This window comes from Ranitomeya imitator, chromosome 1, assembly GCF_032444005.1.
Source record: "Ranitomeya imitator isolate aRanImi1 chromosome 1, aRanImi1.pri, whole genome shotgun sequence".
Lineage (NCBI taxonomy): Eukaryota > Metazoa > Chordata > Amphibia > Anura > Dendrobatidae > Ranitomeya > Ranitomeya imitator.
Genome location: NC_091282.1, coordinates 491,309,586 through 491,331,690, shown reverse-complemented (window position 1 = coordinate 491,331,690; position 22,105 = coordinate 491,309,586). Strand labels below are relative to the sequence as shown.

General features: G+C 44.0%; 1 protein-coding gene across 2 annotated transcripts in view; it reads right to left on the bottom strand.

The window, feature by feature from the left end:
- Positions 1-22,105, bottom strand: part of ABCA1 (ATP binding cassette subfamily A member 1) — a 132,128-nt gene that overhangs the window by 47,254 nt on the left and 62,769 nt on the right. For both annotated transcript variants that reach the window (XM_069765939.1, XM_069765928.1), the window contains exons 6-8: positions 17,636-17,757; positions 8,446-8,637; positions 880-963 (exon numbers count right to left, since the gene is read on the bottom strand). In XM_069765939.1, coding sequence (XP_069622040.1) covers positions 880-963; positions 8,446-8,637; positions 17,636-17,757 — 398 coding nt within the window. The remainder of the gene's footprint in view (positions 1-879; positions 964-8,445; positions 8,638-17,635; positions 17,758-22,105) is intronic.

The window sequence follows — 22,105 nt, the reverse complement described above, 5'->3', positions numbered from 1 at the left end:
GCATACAACTCACTGTTGGAAGTGAAGGAAAATAGTTTTAATAGTTATCTTTAAGTCAATTGTATGAAGCCTGGCATTTGTCTGCTGAGACAACCAGACTGGCATAGTGCTGCCCCCGAATATCTGTTAGGTGTAAGACTATCTGAGAAGGGGGCCCAATTCTCTCGTGTTCAATTCCTCATTCCATGGATTCTTACACTACGTCTTCTTTACACACTTCAGCTTGCATTTTTACGTCTATTCCTGAAGTCATTATTTGATTATGAGCTTTGTTCTCTTTTTATTGTTCGAGTGTGTTTGTTGTGTTATGTGATGTCATTAACATAAAGAATCTTGCATTCTCCCCTCCATCCAGAATAAAAAAAGGATGGGGTGTTAAAAGACTAAAGCGAATTATAAAGACCCTATAAGGGCTCATTCAGACATCCAATTTTTTAACATACGAGAAAAATGGTTCTAGTTTCATCACTGATTTTATTTAGAGTTTCATCAGATTTTCATCTGAGTTTGGTTTGAGTTTCCGGAAATTTTCTCCATTGAGAATAAAAAAAAAAGTTTCTCTGGCTTTTTCTAACTAACAGTCTGTGAAAAATGGACAGCACTTGGATCGCAACCTTGTGATATCCAATTTTATCCATGGACCCACAGACTTACACTGCCGATTTTGAACTTAATAATGATTTTGATCAATAATGAACGCCTCTCCCCGATTTTGCACAGACAACCATGACACACTTATGCATTTTTTTTAACAGGGGACAAAAAACAATTTAAACAACAGCGAAAACTGTTGTTTTTATAGCTTTGATCGTGAATGTAACTAGTCACTATGTGTAAAATCCCATTCAGTCGCTTACAGATTCACTGCCCTATACTTACCTCCTTGGCAAGTTGTCCCATGCTGTGCAGCAGGTTTTCTGTAACCTCTCTCAGTACAGGGAAAGAGTTTGATGACATTTCTTTCTGTAATTATCAAAGTTAAAAAAAAGAAGAAAACACTGGTTACTTAAAAAACAACCCATAATTTTCTGTACAAAAATAAATGCCTGAAAGCACAAATTGTTTCTATTTAAGATAAAAACTGTTTAGGAAGAAAAAGAAAAAATACATGTATTCTATCCATAATGCATTGCTGCAAGGGGTGCAAGATGCAGGTTATAATAAACAGCAGTGGATGCTCTCGTCTTCTTCTAAGGCAGGGTTTCCCAAACTCCAGTCCTCACGGCCCCCAACAGATCATGTTTTCAGAATTTCCTTAGTATTGCAGATGGGAGAGAACATATGATAATAATGCCATCACCTGTGCAATACTGAGGAAATCCTGAAAACATGATATGTTGGGGGCTGTGAGGACTGAAACTTGGGAAGCACTGTTCTAGGGAAACCAAGTTTCCATGCATGTACTTAGTAAAATACATGTTAGCAGTTTATCAATTTCCATCATAGCCTAGGGTCTAGGGGGTATTGTTAGTCATTGTGGGTAGTGACATGCCTTACATACATGTGCAAGGAGACTTCTAGGCCATGCAATGCTCTTCTGGAAAAATAAATATGAAAGCTGCCTCTTCAGAGAGGAAGAGGACTTGAACTTTAGTGCCACCTATTGGAAGTAGCAATCCTACAAGTCAATATCAACCCTTTAAAAAGCCTTGCCACATGACTTGGGATAAAACCCAAAAGAGAAACTATATTTGCAGAAACGTTTTTTAAGGGTATTGCCTCTCCTCAGTGCAAAGCAACATATCTTATTTGGCTGTGTTTTTGCCATCCTAAACAAAGGATTTCTTTGCCACAACTAGAGTCTAAAGATTTTATAAGATCTCACGCATACCTTTTAAGACAAAGTAAATATCTATACTGCTCATTTGACAAACAGCTATCACTCATAACTACCTCAACCATGAAGGCTTAGATTGGCCAAATGCATGTTCATTACTCCAGGGTCCAACAGATAACTGTCTCTTAAGGACCCTATACTATCTTGCCGACATTGACATGCTTGGCCAACAGTCTATTGCATATGGGGCCTCCCGGCTGTCCCCGATATATGATGTCTACAGAGAGAAGGCTGGTATGTCTGATTTCAAACTGCCAATCCTTTTGTTCTAAGAAGATAAGCTACCAACCAGAAGATTCTGGCAGTGACTCTCTTATAGAGAACAAAGGCGGCTCTTGTGTACGGAGGAGTTAGGAGAGATAGCTGCTGGTCAAATGATCAGTAACAAAGGATCACATCTTGAAATATGACTCAATCCCTGTTTCCTTCAATTGTAGATAACATGGTACATTTGGCAATGTTGGTACAGCCATCATGTATATAATGTCTGACCTTAGCCACAGTGTAGATCTAGATCTTATAGTAGCAATAGTCACAGTGGATCACAAGATGATTGTGAAGCTAGGCTCGTCTGTTACGGGAATTCATCTGTCTGGCCAGTTCTCATAAGAGGCATGCAATTATTCAATAGCCATTACATCAGTTCTTGTTACTGAAGAAAGAACAATGGCATTCATTTAGATTATTGAGTGTAACAGAGCTCAGTGACTTAGAGACTTGGAACACCACACATTAAACCTTGGGTAATGTGTCAAAGAATGTTTCAGATCACAGTTCACACATAAGCCAAAGCACACTGTGTGACTGGATGAAGGACGCAACCAACAAATGGTTGGCTCTGTGGGTGCTGGAAGGGTTACGTTGAAATGAATAGGGAGTGGTGTACTCCTTTCGCTTGTCTGGTGCTCCCAACGTTCTAACATCATTACCGGGACTATATATCAGGGAAGGCAACCATGCAGGAAGAAGTAAATCTATCAACGAGGACGAGCCATTCAGCCGTGATAATAACTGCGCAGCATACTGACATCCATAGTTTTCTGTGCATGGTTTTTAAAGTGCTCTTATTATTGAAGGATTATATTATTAATGGTATATTTATATGCCATTTATATACATCCATGATCCTGTCAGATAACTGCTCCTTCACCCTAATCCCACTGCCACCCTCTGTTACCCTCCCTTCCTTTGAGGTGCACTCTGTGCGCATCTACTCCCCCACCAACCTCCAACTGGCTAACTGGCTGTCATTTACCGCCCCCCAGGGCGAGGCACCACCTTCTTCGACCACTTAACCACCTGGCTACTTCATTTCCTCTCTGCTGAAATCCCCACTATCATCTTGGGCGACTTCAACATCCCCATTGACAGTTCCCTCTCAGCTGCCACTAAGCATCTATCTCTCACTTCCTCCTTCGGCCTCACTCAATGGTCTTCTGCAGCCACTCACAAAGATGGCCACACACTGGACCTCATCTTCACCCACCTCTCCTCCCTATCAAACGTCTCTAACTCACCTCTTCCTCTTTCTGACCCCAACCTACTTGTATTCTCTTCTCTCTCCTCTCCAGGTCCACAATCCCCACTCCACAAACTCGCACACCCTCGCAGAAATCTTAAAAACCTCGATCTACACTCACTGTCTGAATCCCTTCTCCCTCTTACAGACATAAGTTCCTTACACGATGCGGATGTCGCTGCCACTCTATATAACACCACAATAGCTGCAGCCCTGGAATCCGTTGCCCCTTTCACACATACCAAAGCTCACAAAATCAATAGAAAGGCTGGCACACCAGCCTGACCAAAGAACTGAGACGGGCTTCCAGGGTTGCTGAGCGGAGATGGAAAAGATCCCACTCCAAAGAGGACTTCATCGCATTCATACAGTCCCCCACTACTTTCAAGGCCACACTTGCCACAGCTAAACAAACCTATTTCTCATCTCTCATATCCTCCCTGTCTCACAACCCTAAACAGCTATTCAATTCTCTCCTCCATCCCCCAGCACCTCCTCCCTCTCCACTCATCTCAGCTGAAGACTTTGCCTCATTTTTCAAACAGAAAATTGATAACATCAGAGACAGTTTTGGTCGACAACCCCAGAGCCCTTCCTCCTAACTACCCAGCCCTCCACCTCCAAAACCAACTTCTCCACCATTACAGAAGATCAACTCTCCACTCTACTCTCAAGATCACATCTCACCACCTGCGCACTTGACCCAATCCCATCCCACTTCATCCCAAACCTCACCACAGTCTTCATCCCAACCCTAACCCATCTCTTCAACCTATCACTAACAACTGGTGTTTTTCCCTCAATCTTTAAACATGCCTCGGTCACACCTATCCTCAAAAATTCCTCCTTTGACCCTTCCTCTGCATCTAGCTATCGCCCCATATCACTTCTCCCATATGCCTCAAAACTACTGGAACAACGCGTCCATCTTGAACTGTCCGCCCACCTCTCTTCTTGCTCCCTTTTCGACCGCTTACAATCTGGCTTCCGGCCAAACCACTCCACTGAAACTGCCCTAACTAAGGTCAACAATGACCTATCAACTGCCAAGGCCAAGCGACACTACTCTGCCCTCCCTCTCCTGAACCTGTACTCTGCCTTTGACACAGTGGACCATTCTTTATTACTACAGACCCTCTCATCTCTTGGCATCACAGACTTGGCCCTGTCTTGGATCGCGTCATACCTAACAGACTGGACATTCAGCGTCTCCCACTCGCACACCACCCCCTCACCACGCCCCCTATCTGTCAGAGTCCCGCAAGGTTCAGTCCTAGGGCCCTGCTCTTCTCCATCTACACCTTTGGCCTGAGATAGCTTATAGAATCTCACGGCTTTCAGTATCACCTCTATGCTGATGACACACAGGTCTACATTTCTGGACCAGATATCACTACCCTACTAACCAGAATCCCACAATGTCTGTCCACTATTTCATCCTTCTTCTCCGCTAGATTTCTAAAACTTAATATGGATAAAACAGAACTCATCATCTTTCCCCATCTCACTCAATCCCCCCAACGGACCTATCCATTAAAGTTAAAGACTGCCCACTCTCCCGAGTCCCAGAAGCTCGCTGCCTCAGGGTTATCCTTGACACTGATCTCTCTTTCAAACCACATATACAAGCCCTTTCCACTTCCTGCCGACTTCAACTCAAAAATATTTCATGGATCCATACATTCCTCAACCACGAATCTGCAAAAACCCTAGTCCATGCCTTCATCATCTCCTGCCTTGACTATTGCAACCTCCTGCTCTGTGGCCTCCCCTCTATCACTCTCGCACCCCTCCAATCTAGTCTAAACTCTGCTGCCCGACTAATCCACCTGTCCCCCCACTATTCCTCAGCCTCTCCCCTGTGTCAATCCCTGCACTCGCTCCCCATTACTCAAAGACTCCAGTTCAAAACCCTAACCATGACATACAAAGCCATCCACAGCCTGTCTCCACCATACATCTGTGACCTCGTCTCCCGGTACTTATCTGCACGCAACCTCCGATCCTCACAAGGTCTCCTTCTCTACTCCCCTTTTATCTCCTCTTCCCACAATCGCATACAAGATTTCTCCAGCGCTTCCCCCCTACTCTGGAACTCTCTACCACAACATATTAGACTCCCGCCTACCATCATAACCTTCAAAAAGAACCTGAAGACCCACCTCTTCCGACAAGCCTACAAGCTGCAGTAACCACCGCTCGACCAAGCCACTGCACGACCAGCTCTACCCTCGCCTATTGTATCCTCACAAAACCCTTGTAGACTGTGAGCCCTCGCGGGCAGGATCCTCTCTCCTCCTGTACCATTATGACTTGTATAGTACTGTACTTGTTTTTATGATGTATACCCCTCCTCATATGTAAAGCTCCATGGAAAAAATGGCGCTATAATAATAAATAATAATAATAAAATAATAATATGCAAAAGTTCAATTATAGTTTTAGTTTCCTGCCTAATATTATGTTATAATTAATGTTTATATACCCCTATTAAAAACACTAAGAACCCAGCATCTGTTGATGCCCACATGGACAGGACATGCGCTGCATAGTGCTGTGGACACAAGAGGAGCTTGGATTTCTTAGTTCACACGTTGGGTTAGCGGAGTCCTCTTCTGTCTAGGACACTTGTTACACATAGCAGTGTGTTAAGCAGACATCTTCTAGTAGATAACCACAAGACCCAACTTTGTTTCAGACAGTCTATACTTCTGAATTGAACGTGTCACTCATCTCCCAATTACCACTGGTAAATGTGTTCTTTATCTGACACAATCATTCACCACCAGTCTTTCCTTCTCTTACTTATCTTGCAGAAGACAGAAAGAAAGACAAGAGGGCATTTATCTTGGCTACAGCCAGATGTCAATGGTCATAAGGGTGCAATGCTTTTGTACTAGCTGTCTGTTGCTCGGAGCATATACATTTTTATCATTCATTTGTAAATTACCAATTAATTTACTTTGTGTCATGCTCTAGTCCGGCATAACAGAAATGTACTGTTGCATGTAAGCTGCTATGCATATGTTAGATATATCGCTATGACTAAAACAAGGTATTACAAGTACTCGCGGAAAAAGTATTGTACAAGCATGACAATTATGAAATAGTTTAGACCCTTGTGAAGAATTTCTACCATGGCATTTCCCAGAAACGTTTGTAATATTTCCTAAACACATCAGTATATCTTATTGGGACAATTTCCAGAGCAGGCATGTGGAAACAACGCTGTCTTTTTAGCTTCCAGCCATTCAAACAGAATGAATACTATCTAGATAGTAGGTCAATGTGCTGCTGCTTGCCAATAGACAGACGCCACGTCACTAGAGAGAGTACAAAGGAGGGCAACAAAATTAATAAAGGGGATGGGAGAACTACAATACCCAGATAGATTAGCGAAATTAGGATTATTTAGTCTAGAAAAAAGACGACTGAGGGGCGATCTAATAACCATGTATAAGTATATAAGGGGACAATACAAATATCTCGCTGAGGATCTGTTTATACCAAGGAAGGTGACGGGCACAAGGGGGCATTCTTTGCGTCTGGAGGAGAGAAGGTTTTTCCACCAACATAGAAGAGGATTCTTTACTGTTAGGGCAGTGAGAATCTGGAATTGCTTGCCTGAGGAGGTGGTGATGGCGAACTCAGTCGAGGGGTTCAAGAGAGGCCTGGATGTCTTCCTGGAGCAGAACAATATTGTATCATACAATTATTAGGTTCTGTAGAAGGACGTAGATCTGGGGATTTATTATGATGGAATATAGGCTGAACTGGATGGACAAATGTCTTTTTTCGGCCTTACTAACTATGTTACTATGTTACTATGAAGCCCGGCTACGGCATGCAGCTGTCACTGGGAAGAACACAGTAACGAGCTCCACATTGGATACTGGATTTGTATGAACGGACAAAATATATGTATAGATGACCTCCCATCAGTCATGGCTGTGCCAAGTGACACAGATTATTGTGCCCTTAGTGCCTGGCACCCTGATAGATGGACAAGAAGGGCAGTAGTAACACTGTGAGCTATGCCATTACAGGATGAGCTGCTGGGACCATTCCATGCACCTGGTGCTTGCGTATCTGGGCCTGTCGCTCCAGCTTATCTTACACTTATACCACATGCCCAGTGAAGGACATGAGCTTTGCATTTTTCTTATCGGGCTTCTAAACATTGCTACACCATATGACCTTAGGAGCAAGTTCACTACTTTTCAGTGTCTCCTCTCTGATAGTACAAAAAATGACGAATGGCTCTGCATGGTATTAGTATGATTTTGTGTGTGTCCCTTAGTTGTGAAACAATTAAGCAATACATGTTTTGTACAGCGTTGCAAAACATGTCGAGATTAGGTTGGTAATAAAGTGAATACTATTATGTATATGAAAGCTGATCGCATACTAAGGCTCTTGATTAATCAAAACAATTTTGCTAGAGTTCTGATATACCGTAAGTTGTTTTGAAAAGTCACAAAATTTGGGTGCAACTTGGAGTTGCAAAAAAATATTGTAACTATTGGCATTTTCTTACCAGTTTCTCCCATGGATGCCAAAATGGGAAGAGCTGGGTGAAGCTTGGATGTGACAGGGCACAGTGGGGTCGCGATGCCATGGCTCATCTAATTCATGACAAGCTGTTGCTTTTCTTAGTCAGGAACTGGTGTGAGGGTATCTTGCGTTTTGCACAAAGGCAACTCGTCAGACGCTCCTGATTCATGAAGGTTCATGCACCTCTTCATGAATCAGGAGCATCTAACTCCCATCACGTCCTCTCTTCAAGACCAGCAAGAAAATGACCTGTCTTGATGAATTGATGCCTGAATGTTCAGTTGTTGACTACATTAATGCAATATCCTATATGTAATGCAATATCCTTTATGTAAACACACTTGGCCACTTAATTGCTGGAGGTTTTGGAGGGATATATAACTGGGGAGTTACCTAAAGTAAAGAGACATTATAATAAGAGTTAGCAAAAAGCTTTCCTATCTACCATTATTTACTTTCCATTGTGCGATAGTCTTTATTATATGACTACACAGCATTGTCCTAGTTGCACATCTCTAAATTTTAGTTTGCTTACAGTAATAGGCTTGAGAAGGTCTATGTTGGAACGAAATTGGTGCTCCAAAAGGTTGAGCTTGTCCTCCGGTAGAGCACATATCACTGACTGGCTGAATTTAGCAACTTCTTCATTATGAATGGTCACATACTCTTCCAATCTAGAGGTATTGCACAGATCTTTCATGCGTATTTGAAATCCAGAAATCAGGACCTGGGTGGAAAAAATATAAGCATTACAAATTATCATTATTCCACATGTTTTACACTCTCAAAAGTCAATATCTATCATAATTTTACTACTCTTCCAAATCTCTGAAAGGCTTGGAGCTGGACTACAATCAGCCACTCACCACCTATAATGACAGCATGATACATTGTAGTCTGGTTCTGAGATTTAATTGTCAAAGGTTTGATATGTAAAATAGAGCAAAATGGATTAAATATGAACTATCACATTTCCGTTGTAGCGCTACTGCCGGCATGGTGCCTCCTTTTACCTCCATGAAGGGACGATGGCTCATTCACTGCCCCGTCCCTCAGAGCAGGCCTGGCATGCTCCTGATCCCGTCATTGCCTGTGTGTGTACCCCAGTTCCACACCTAGTGCGCACGCTCCCCCGTTCTTAAAGGAGCAGTGCACGCATATTGTTCTGTCTCCGCCATCTAATATTGTTACCCTTATTATCTGTTTGCGTAATTGCAGGTTTCTCAGTATGGATGTTCATATCTTTATTTGTTTTTAGTGCTTTGGCTCCCTCTAGCGGTCAGAGTTATGTTGGTCGTTCAATCTTCTGTGTTTGTATTATCCATGTCTGATTCTCCTCCTCTTTTGCAATGCATTATGGTAGCTCAGCCTCCATTTCCCTCCATTTTTTCCTTTCACTTTCTTCAGTTTGCCTTCAAGGAAAGACGCTTCACTTCATCCCCCTTGCGATTGCATTGCCGGTATGTCTTTATGCTTTCTGTAGATATTTCTGCTCCATATTAGCCTAGCCTAGCCAGTTGTACTCCTAGTTTAGTCACTAGCTTTCTAAATGTTATGCATAATGTATATCATGTGTATTATGTATCTGTTCTATACCATGCACTGATTCTATGTATATCATTGTTCACAGTTTCACCGCATCAATATACCACTACGTTTAATAAAGCACAGACTCAACCACAGTCTCCTTATTGGACCCCGGTATAGCGGTTTAGCTGACTGTATAGCTACGTATGAGCCTGCCTCAGCTAGTGAGGACAGAACAGTGAAACGGCAGCCATCCAACTAGTAGGATTCAAGTCACCGGCTACACAGAGACTGAATACAGCTGCAGCAATCTCTGCACAGCCAAGCACTTTCCCAAGACACCATGTCTCACAAATCACATAGGACAAGATCTGTTACTTCCGTCTCCTCAAAGACAAAATCTATCAGCAGCGCGGTCGCCATTGCCCGCGCAAATGCTGAAGCCGCCAAAATACGAGCGAGCTTTGCTGACCAAGAGATGCAACTTAAATTAGAAAAGGCACGCCTAGATGACGAAGAGAGAAGGTTGCGCTTAGAGAGAGACGAGCAAGAGAGAAGGTCGCGCTTAGAGAGAGACGAGCAAGAGAGAAGGTCACGCTTAGAGAGAGACGAGCAAGAGAGAAGAATGCAGTTAGAGAGAGCCGACCAAGAGAGAAGAATGCAGTTAGAGAGAGCCGACCAAGAGAGAAGAACGCAGTTAGAGAAGGCACGCGTGGATGCCGCCTTAGAAAGCCTAGCAGCAAAAAGGGAAGCTGCCGCAGCCCTCGCCGAAGCAGAATCGCTAGAAGCCGCGCAAAATCCCAAGCTGCATAGCCAAAGCAGTACGTCGAGTCTGGAGTTTCCACTGCAAGACTCACCACAACACACATCTCAGTATGTTAATGACCTTCCTGATCCAAACTATAACCCTGAACCAGTACCAAAACCAGAATACGACACCTCCAGCGAAGTGAGCGAGAGTCGTCACGAGGCTCAGCTCCAGGACAGAAACAAACTCGAAAATGTGAGGCAAAACAACTCTGCTAATGACTACCTTGCCCCTCACCAGGTAACCAACGTGGATCACCCTGCTGACACACCGTATATCAGGCCGAAGCAATACGACACCGGCTGGCGCCACCCTGAGGACACTAACAGGTACGAACGCACCTCACATCATTATCAGGGCGACCCATCACCAGTATACTCTGCTGACAACCGGTTCACGACAGAATCTGCCAAGTTCTTCACACGACGTGAACTGGTTGCCAAGGGACTCATGAAATTCACTGACCGAGCTGAAGGTTACAGAGCTTGGAAAGCTTCCTTCCAAAATGTCATTAGAGACTTGGGGCTACAACACAGGGAAGAGATAGACCTGTTAGTCAAATACCTGGGAGAAGAGTCAGTCAAACACGCAGTAAGGATCAGAGACATTAATATAAACCGCCCTGAGACTGGCCTCAAAGAGATCTGGAAAAGGCTGGATGAGTGTTACGGCTCAGCAGAAGTAATAGAAAGAGCCTTGTTCAAAAGAATCGATGACTTTCCTAAAATATCTAACAAAGGTCTCCAGAAACTTAGAGAGCTAAGCGACCTGCTGAAGGAAGTCCAAGTTGCCAAATACGAGGACGACCTACAGGGACTTGCATTTCTCGACACAGCCAGAGGTGTTAACCCTATAGTCCAGAAGTTGCCCTACAATCTACAGGAGAGGTGGCTCACACATGGTTCCACGTACAAATACAAACACAGCGTTCCATTCCCTCCCTTCTCCGTTTTTGTAGACTTCTTACACCAACAAGCGAGAATTAGAAACGATCCCAGCTTTGACTTTGCAATACCATATGCCACACCATCACCACCTGCAAATCCACGCAGAACATCTGTGGCAGTACACAAGACTTATGTTTCTTCTTCAGATTCTAATTACAGGTCTGCTGGCTGCTCCCAATCAGAGACAAAGGTGCAGGACCCTGACAAGCAGTGCCCACTTCATCAGAAGCCTCATCCTCTCCTGAAATGCAGAGCCTTCAGAGGAAAATCTATGTCAGATCGCAGAAGCTTCCTGAAAGAAAATGGTATCTGCTACAAGTGCTGCTCGTCCACAGCTCATCACGCCAAGGACTGCAAGGTCAGTGTAAAATGCACAGAATGTGGCACCACAGATCATAACACCGCTCTACACCCTGGCCCAGCTCCATGGAGTACACAAAACACGCCAGCTTACAGTGAGCATGGCGGGGAGGAAAGGAGCACTGATACAGCTACGCCAGAGATCACTTCACAATGTACCGAGGTCTGCAAAGGGACAATAGACAGTAGGTCCTGTTCAAAAATATGCCTCGTCAGAGTATACCCGAAGGGCCATAGAGACCAAGCTGTAAGACTGTATGCTATCTTGGATGATCAAAGTAATCGATCCTTGGCTAGATCAACGTTCTTTGACCTATTCAACATCAAAGGGCCAAGCACTCCCTACTCCTTAAAGACGTGTGCAGGTACTGTGACAACAGCAGGCAGGAAAGCTACTGACTACCAGATCGAGTCTTTAGATGGACAATTCTGCCTACCGCTACCTACGATCATCGAATGTAACCAGATCCCAGACAACAGATCTGAAATCCCTATGCCAGATGTAGCAATCCATCACGCTCACTTAAAACAAATAGCACACCTTATACCGGAACTCGACCATCAGGCCCAGATAATTCTGCTGTTGGGGAGAGATATCCTGCAGGTTCATACAGTGAGACGTCATATCAATGGACTCCACAATGCTCCCTATGCCCAAAGGCTAGACCTAGGATGGGTCATAATTGGTAACGTATGCTTGGGACGCATGCACGCCCCATCTTCTGTGACAAGCATGCTGACAAATACATTGGAGAAAGGACGTCCATCTCTGTTTCAACCTTGTAACAATGAGTTCCATGTCAGGGAACTGCCACACAGCATCCAACTGCCCAACCATCTAATAGACTTTACTCACGACAGCAGTATAGTGTCGGGAAGCTATGAGGATCAGTTAGGGTGCACAGTCTTCCAGAGAACTAAGCAGGACAACCAAGTGGCAATGTCGGTAGAGGACAAGTTGTTCTTAGACGTAATGGACAAGGGACTCGTTAAAGATGAGACCAACAGCTGGGTCGCACCTCTTCCCTTCAAAACCCACAGACCACGTCTACCGAACAACAGAAATCAGGCATTACAACGTTTTTCCTCTCTCAAACGTAATCTGCAAAAGAAACCAGAGATGAAAGATCACTTTTTCTCCTTCATGTCAAAGATTTTTGAAAACCGTCACGCAGAACTAGCTCCCACTCTCAAAGACTCTGAAGAATGCTGGTTCCTACCCATGTTCGGAGTTTACCACCCTAAAAAACCAGGCCAGATCAGAGTCGTGTTTGATTCCAGTGCTAAGTTTAATGATGTCTCCCTGAATGACGTTCTACTGACAGGACCAGACCTCAATAACAAACTACTGGGTGTACTTATGCGCTTCCGTAAGGATTCCATTGCCTTCATCGCTGACATCCAGCAAATGTTCCATTGTTTCCTTGTGAGAGAGAGAGACAGGAACTTCCTAAGATTCTTCTGGTACAGAGACAATGATCCTACTAAAGAAGTCACAGAGTATCGCATGAGAGTGCACATCTTTGGCAACAGTCCTTCACCTGCAGTCGCCATTTACGGACTCAAAAGGTCGGCTCAGGAAAGAGAACCAGAATACGGAGCAGATGTCAGACAATTCATAGAAAAGGACTTTTATGTCGACGACTGTCTAAAAGCCATGCCTTCAAATGAGACTGCCATCAGTCTTCTCAGGAGAGCCCAGGACATGCTTGCCTGCTCGAACCTTAGGCTTCATAAAATAGCCTCAAACAGCCAAGAATTCATGGAAGCGTTCCCTTCTCAGGACCTATGTAATGGTCTCAGAGACCTGGACCTGGGGTCAGACCCCGCACCAATGCAACGCAGCCTCGGGCTTCTCTGGAATCTACAATCAGACACTTTCACCTTTCAGGTCAGCCAGGAAGAAAGGCCTTTCACACATAGAGGCTTCCTGTCTACCATCAACAGTCTGTACGATCCCTTGGGTTTCGCAGCTCCTGTTACTATACAAGGCAAGGCCCTACTAAGAGACTTAACTAGGGAAACATCTGACTGGGATGAACCTCTGCCACCTGACAAGAGGATCCAGTGGGAAGAGTGGAAGAACTCGTTAGCGGCACTCTCCAACCTGCATGTGCCAAGACCATACACCCCTGTGCCATCTACTGAGATACAGAGCCAAAGACTGTACGTATTTGCAGATGCTTCTGTCAAAGCAATTGCCGCTGTTGCCTACCTCAAAACTGTAGACTCTAAATGTCAGTGCCACATTGGTTTCGTCATGGGAAAGGCCAAACTCGCACCACAACCAGAGCACACTATACCCAGGTTAGAGCTTTGTGCCGCAGTCTTAGCCGTTGAGTTAGCGGAGTTCATCGCATCCGAAATGGATATCGACCTGACACAGGCCAAGTTCTACTCAGACAGCAAAGTAGTCCTGGGATATATCCACAACGAAACCAGGCGATTCTACGTTTATGTCAATAACAGAGTGCTACGAATCAGGAGATCAGTTCATCCAAAGCAGTGGCATTACATACCCACAGACCAGAATCCCGCAGATCATGCAACTAGAGCAGTTGACGCAAGTCGACTAGGAAGCACAACGTGGCTCTCGGGACCAAAACTATTGTACATTGAGGAATGTTTTCCAGACACCTCTGAACTAGTAGGAGAGGACTCAGATGCTGAAATCTGCCCTCAGGTGCCTACCCTTCATACAGTGACCTCTGTTATCCAGCTTGGATCTTGCAGGTTCGACAGATTCTCAAGTTGGAAGTCACTTACTCGAGCCATTACCTGCCTGACTCATATAGCTCGCTCATTCAGGACCACCAGAACTTGTGGCACAGAAAAATGTAAAGGTTGGCATCTTTGTAAAAATACCTACGTTGCCTCCGACTTAGAGTTCTCTAGAAATCACATCATCCTCACTGTTCAAAGAGAAACCTACTTTGCAGAAATCCAATGTCTTATTAACAAAGCTCCAATACCAGCGAGCAGCGTATTGAGAAAACTCGACCCATTCATCGACAACAGCGGCCTACTGAGAGTAGGAGGCCGACTCAAAGAAGCTGAGATGGAGCTTGTGGAGAAATTCCCTCTTATACTTCCCGGAAAATGTCATGTTGCCTACCTAATCGTACAACATTACCACAATCTGGTCAAGCACCAAGGAAGACTATTTACAGAAGGAGCCATCAGATCTGCTGGCGTGTGGATCATCGGTGCAAAAAGACTCATCAGTAGTGTCATCTACAAATGTGTTACCTGCCGTAAGCTTCGTGGTTCAACTCAAACCCAAAAGATGGCTGACCTACCAGCAGATAGACTCAGCCCAGACCCTCCTTTTACTAGCGTTGGTCTCAATGTGTTTGGGCCTTGGTCAGGTGTTACACGTCGTACGAGAGGCGGCCAAGCCAATAGTAAACGTTGGGCAGTCATGTTCACTTGCATGTCAATCAGAGCCGTCCACATAGAGGTCATCGAGTCCCTTGACACATCAAGCTTCATCAATGCCTTAAGACGTTTTATGGCCATCCGTGGTCCTATCAAGCACATACGTTCAGACAGGGGTACTAACTTCGTTGGTGCAGCAAAGGAATTAGGAATACCTTCAAATCTAAACTATAAGACTCTCGAGAGGTTCCTCAGTGACCAAGGCTGCACATGGTCATTCAACCCACCTCACTCTTCACATATGGGAGGATCTTGGGAACGAATGATTGGTCTAGTACGGAGAATTCTTGACTCCACTCTTCTTCAAGAAGGAGCAGCGAGGCTCACCCACGAAAGTCTCATCACCTTCATGGCTGAAGCTGCAGCTATAATTAACGCAAGACCCCTGGATCCAGTTCCTAACGACCCTGAGGAGCCTTTGTTATTGACTCCAGCTACTTTACTTACCCAGAAAACAGGACTGTCCAGTGCCCCTCCAGGAGGATTCGACGCTAAGGACCTCTACAAGCGCCAATGGAGACAGGTACAAAGTCTTGCAAATACTTTCTGGGACAGGTGGCGCAAACAATATTTGTCTACCCTGCAGCCACGGACGAAGTGGCAATCTACTAAACCTAATCTGAACATAGGTGACCTGGTTCTTGTGAAAGACTGTCAAATTCATCGGAACCAGTGGCCACTTGGCCTAGTTACCGCAACATTCCCGAGTAAGGACGGCAACGTCCTCAAAGTTGAGCTAAGGATGACCAAAGGGAATGAACCTAAGACATTTTCCAGACCGGTATCTGAACTGGTCCTATTGTTGCCTTCGGAAGAAAGGAGTAGTGACATCCGTTGATGCCAGACGGGGAGTGTTCTGTCTCCGCCATCTAATATTGTTACCCTTATTATTTGTTTGCGTAATTGCAGGTTTCTCAGTATGGATGTTCATATCTTTATTTGTTTTTAGTGCTTTGGCTCCCTCTAGCGGTCAGAGTTATGTTGGTCGTTCAATCTTCTGTGTTTGTATTATCCATGTCTGATTCTCCTCCTCTTTTGCAATGCATTATGGTAGCTCAGCCTCCATTTCCCTCCATTTTTTCCTTTCACTTTCTTCAGTTTGCCTTCAAGGAAAGACGCTTCACTTCATCCCCCTTGCGATTGCCTTGCCGGTATGTCTTTATGCTTTCTGTAGATATTTCTGCTCCATATTAGCCTAGCCTAGCCAGTTGTACTCCTAGTTTAGTCACTAGCTTTCTAAATGTTATGCATAATGTATATCATGTGTATTATGTATCTGTTCTATACCATGCACTGATTCTATGTATATCATTGTTCACAGTTTCACCGCATCAATATACCACTACGTTTAATAAAGCACAGACTCAACCACAGTCTCCTTATTGGACCCCGGTATAGCGGTTTAGCTGACTGTATAGCTACGTATGAGCCTGCCTCAGCTAGTGAGGACAGAACACATATACTTAATTATAGCGGAGAGGCATTTTGCATTATATAGTGCACCTGCAAGATGGCTCCCATCCAATTGCTGGGAGGTATCTTGTATAAAGGACTCCCTCTCCCCTAGGGAGTTGCCAAGCAACAAGTTGAATCATTAGTCAGTAAGGAGTACTATTAGTGAGTTGTGAGGTCCCCTGATCCCAGTGCGGCCAGTGTCCTCACCAGGAATCCCTAGTCCCGATGTGGCCAGTCCTGTATCCGAATTTCCCTGGCCCCGGAGTGGCCAGTCCTGTATCCGTAGTCCCCTGGTCCTGGAGCAGTCAGTTCCTGAACCTTGTCCCCTGATCCTAGAGCAGACAGAGCCAGAATTTCATCCCCTAGTCCTTGAGCGGCCCGTGCCTGAACCTCGTCCCTGGTCCCGGAGCGACCAAGCCTGAACCTCGTCCCCTGGCTCGTGTGCGGCCAATCCTGAACGTTGTCCCCTGGTCCTGATGTGGTCAGTCCTGCTCCTGAAGTCCCCTGCTTCCAGTGTACCCAGTGCATGAACGTTACCCCCAGTCCACGAGCAGCCAAACCGTGATCCAGTATCCTAGAATGGCGTGTCTTAACTTAAAGGGCCACTGTCACCCCCTCCAGCCGTTATAAACTAAAAGAGCCACCTTGTGCAGCAGTAATGCTGCATTCTAACAAGGTGGCTCTTTTAGTTTTGTGTTCATGTATTACTAAAATAAAGCGCTTTGAAACTTTTCAAAAATACCTATCTATAATGGCTGGAGGGGGTGACAGTGGCCCTTTAAGTTCTAAATTGGTGTCAGCGTAGCTGATCCATGGGGCCAGTAGCTTCAGTACCGGGTTCTTCCCAGGAGTGGTACCTGGCGGCTACCTGCAGCCCAGTCTGTCTCCACCATCAGGAGCTCCAGTGAACACCAGGTAGCCGCTTAGCTACGCCTCTTCCTGAGCAGGCCCGGCCCTGTGGCACAGTGGTTCCATAAATCCATATGCACCACCGTTGGGGGTAACATCTGTATTGTTGTGAAGTGGTTAAAGCTGTTGAGAGACAAGCTGTAAGCCTAGTGGCTGCTTACCGAGACCTTGGCTAAGTTATTTTGTCTCACTTTGACATGATCTCTATGAATCCTAGGCTCCAAAGTCTACACTATCCATAAAATATGTACTAAATAAAAAACTAGCAAGAGTATTTTTACCTGCTCCACTTTGAGGTCAGCATTCAGTATTTCTTCCACCACAATGGAAGGCATGCTTATGTTTTGCTGTAGGAACGATGTGAATTTCTCATTATCCATTAAGCAATCTCTAAGCTTCATGCCTATTAAGAGATAAGAAAATAATTTATGCTATAAAACTATTGAGATATAATTTTTGATAACACAAAGTAGAGATTTTCTTATAATGTCACTGTCACAGTTTCAGCTTGGCCTTCTATTAGCGCAAGTTAGAGGGGTAATCCAATCTCCAAAAGATGCCATAAATGTCACAAGGGGTGCTACTTCTAGTAAACTTCCATAATCCCCATTTGCTGATCCAGAGTGTTTGTCAGTGGTCACATTCAATCAATGGAAAGGTTGCTTTCTTTATGAGTGACAAAAAGAGCAGAGCAGCCATACTCAATAATTCTACAAATGTAACATCTAATATCCTAGATATTTCTGACCAATAAAAGGTACTATTATTTGCAAAAAGTATAATAAAACTTGCAAATGATTGATTTGTTGCATACTTAAATAATTTTCTATGAACAATACTTCTAAATTATAATCAAACTGATAGTGGCAAGGTTTTAAAATATGCACTATGAAATCTTATATCAAGTTGCGTAGTACTGGACTATAGTGAAAAAGAAAATGCACAGTAGATGAATGTTTAAAAATCAGGTGAGGGAATACTATCTATTCACAGGGAAAAAAAGATACCACACAGACCAAGGTACACAGGCAATCTTGCCAACCACATCATTTTCTAAGCTTCCTTTTCAGTTTGCAATATGTAATTTACTGAGATTCTGAGCACTTGAGAATATAGGAGAAACAAACTGGGATGACAGAGAGCAGGGGCATAGCAAGCAGGAGCAAAGTAAGCAGGGCAAAGTAAGTAGGGGCATAGTAAGCAGGGGCAAAGTATCCAGAAGCATAGTAAGCAGGGGCAAATTAAGCAGGGGCACAGTAAGCAGGGGCACAGTAAGCATGGGCATAGTAAGCAGGGGCATAGGAAGCAGGGGCAAAGTAAGCAGGGGCAAAATAAGCAGGGGCAAAGTAAGCAGGGGCACAGTAAGCATGGGCATAGGAAGCAGGGGCAAAGTAAGCAGGGGCAAAATAAGCAGGGGCAAAGTAAGCAGGGACAAAGTGAGCAGGGGCAAAGTAAGCAGGGTCATAGTAAGCAAGGGCGTAGTAAGCAGGGGCATAGTAAGCAGGAGCACAGTAAGAAGGGACTTATTAAGCAGGGGCACAATGCACAACCTGTAAATGGCACAAACAATGACAGTACAGGCTTTTAATAAAGTCTAATGAATTATCAAAAAGCTGAAATCTTTGGGGTCTAAAAGTCTACATTGCCAAGAAGCAAGATGAAAAACGATATTTAGCTTAAATGGGTTGTCCACTAACCTAATTAATGGATCCATGAAGTGAAAAAAATGGTTCTCCCCTCCCAAACCAGTGCCATGCCTCAAAGTTACTACCAAATCCTTAGCGAGTCTGCTGGGTTCAACAGATTGCAGTGGCTGTCTGTGTGGTACTGATGCGGTACACAGGTGGCACACGGTTGCACTCTTAGTACACACATGGACACGGAAATCTATTAGAAGCGCCTTTTCTGGCGCTTTGCCTGGCTCTTCCCACTTGCCCTGTAGCGGTGGCAAGTGGTGTAATATTTGTGGGGTTGATGGTAACACCAAGCCCATGGCTTAGTAATGGAGAGGTGTCTATAAGACACCTCTCCATTACTAATCCTATAGTTGTAATGTTGCTAAATAAAGACACAGCCAGAATAAAATCCTTTATTTCAAAAAATTACAGACTCCTTTAATATTCTACATTACACCATACTTACTGCCACAGCTAATTCTCTGTTGCCCTTGATCTCCTGTAATAAAAGTAAAATAATAAACCAACAATATACCTACCATACCTGTCCGTCGATGTGTCCCATGCTGTAATCCATGTCTGGGGGCTAAATAGTTTTCAACCTTTACGGCGCCAAGATGTGACTGTCCTGGCTGAAAACCACTGATGAATGAGCTTCTGAGAGCGCAGCATTATTCACTAGCGGTGACATCATCGAGGCCATGCTGAACTGCGGTGACCTCAGGACCATGGGAAAAAGCCAGGGTGAACTCACTTTTGTTGCCCGAAGTTTAGACATTAATGGCTTTGTATTGAGTTATTTAATGGGCACATTAAATAACATATCTTCTGTGATGTCTCATAAAAAGATGTAATGAAATACTTATAAACTTGTGAGGGGTCTACTCACATTTGTGATATACCGCACTATATCTACCAGGCAGCGTCCTCCCCATAGCCTGGAAGAGGTCACTTTTATAAAGTTATAAAAGATGATTTATCGCCAACAAGACATCTGATATGAGACACACAGGTAGGACTGTTTTTAGCATTCTACAACCTGTATGGCCATATTAATAGTTTACATATGTCAAATGTGGTGACAGATTCCTTTGAATCATGATGTGTAAGGTTTTTTTTTGTTTTTTTCCAGATGGGAAAAAAGTGCCTTTTTTTACAGAATGTACTGAAATTTCTGGACAATTGACAACCCTGATTCAATGTAGTGAAGAGTACCCTTTATTTTGGCAAAGTTTATGGACATTATAATTCCTAGCTTCCTTCGAAGCAACGTACATGTTGATAGGAAAAAAATTCTAAAGTTATATGACATGATTGTCAGATCTGAAGCGAAGGCATTTTTTAATAGTATGTCTGTAGCACACTTCAGTGTCAACAAGTCTGCTTTCATAACTAGCAGATGACATAAATGACCTGGTTTTACCCTGCGTTCAGATAAGCAAGTTGCCACAGAGATTATATGCTAAAAACAAGGACTTTAGAAGGGTTTACTAATAAGATTAGCGATCTGACATGCTTAGTGTGGCAAGTATGAAGCATCCAACCCCCATATATCATTGCTCCATTCTTTTGGAAAACAAGAAATGATACATGACATGAAGACACTAATAAAATATTCTGCACCCTAATGGTTACTGATGTTACAATGAAGCAAATTTGCAATCTGGATGAATATTTGCTTTTAAAGGGAAAGTGTCATTAGATTCATGCTGCCTGAACCATGAGCGGTATGAATCGGGACCCGCTGTGCTACTGCAGTCTGGTATCTTTTTCTCTTAAACATTGCAGCTTTTCAGAGAGACTAAACTTTGAACAGTGAATGTGTTTCAAATGATAGTCAGAATCGACTTCTCCCAAACTCAATCCCTATGACTGACAGGTCTCTACTTTGGCGCAGTATTGGGAACAGAGGACCAGAGAAGCCACTGGGGTAAAGTTAGCTGAGACACAGTCCCCCCAACTTTACAAGGTACGGTATGTTTTCTCTGAAATGTTGCAACGTTTCAGAATTAAATATACATGATGGTAAGAGGGAACCAAGGCTTATTCTTGCTGTTCGTGGTTCAGACTTTAAATAGCATTGATCTTGGTCCCGGCTGATCAAACTTATAATGCATTCATAGTGATGATTTGCAATTATAATACTCTCAATACATACATACCCTACAAATGACAATATCCCAAACCTATTATTGTTAGTAAGAAGTGAGCATAGTCTACATTAAATTGAATATATCGCCAGGTTTTAACTGCCTCATCTGAGAGCAGCATAAAACAGGGGCATAGACTCTGAATCTAACACTGTATCACGTAATCCACTCGATCATATATCAGGCACTGGCTGTATGATCTCAGCCAGGTAAGTTTGACTCTGGAACGTTGCGGCAATTCAGAGAAAAACATACTATAACACCCGCATACACGTGTGTATAGACAAAGACTAGTGATGAGCGAATATACTCGTTACTTATACTCGTTACTCGAGATTTCTTGAGCATGCTCAGGAGTCCTCCAAGTAATATTTAGTGCTTGGAGTTTTAGTTTTTATTGCCACAGCTAAATGATTTACATCAGTTAGCCAGCATAAGTACATGTGGGGGTTGCCTGGTTGCTAGGGAATCCCCACATGTAACCAAGCTGGCAAACAGATGTAAGTCACTCAGCTGCGGCGATGAAAACTAAAACTCCGAGCAATAAAAAATACTCGGAGGACCCCCAATCATGCTCGGGAAATCTCGAGAAACAAGTATATTCGCTCATCACTATCAGAGTCCTGTCAACCGAGGGCAGCGGCAGGTGAGACGACGCCAGGGACCTGCCTACTAGCTACTAGTCTTCAACACTGCTCAGTCCCCATCAGCTTTTACAGTATATCTTATTTTGAAATGGCCCAGCATTTCAGTGTCAAGCTTCCCTGACTGAGATTATACAGCCTGTGCTGGATACATGCTGCCCGTTGATTGGCCAGCATGTATCAGCTGTCAGGTTCACTTTAATTGGCTTTAAAAAACAAACAAACAAAACTGTTTTATCTGCTGCAGCTTTGCTAGTCCTCTCAGTGATAAGCTCCTTGAT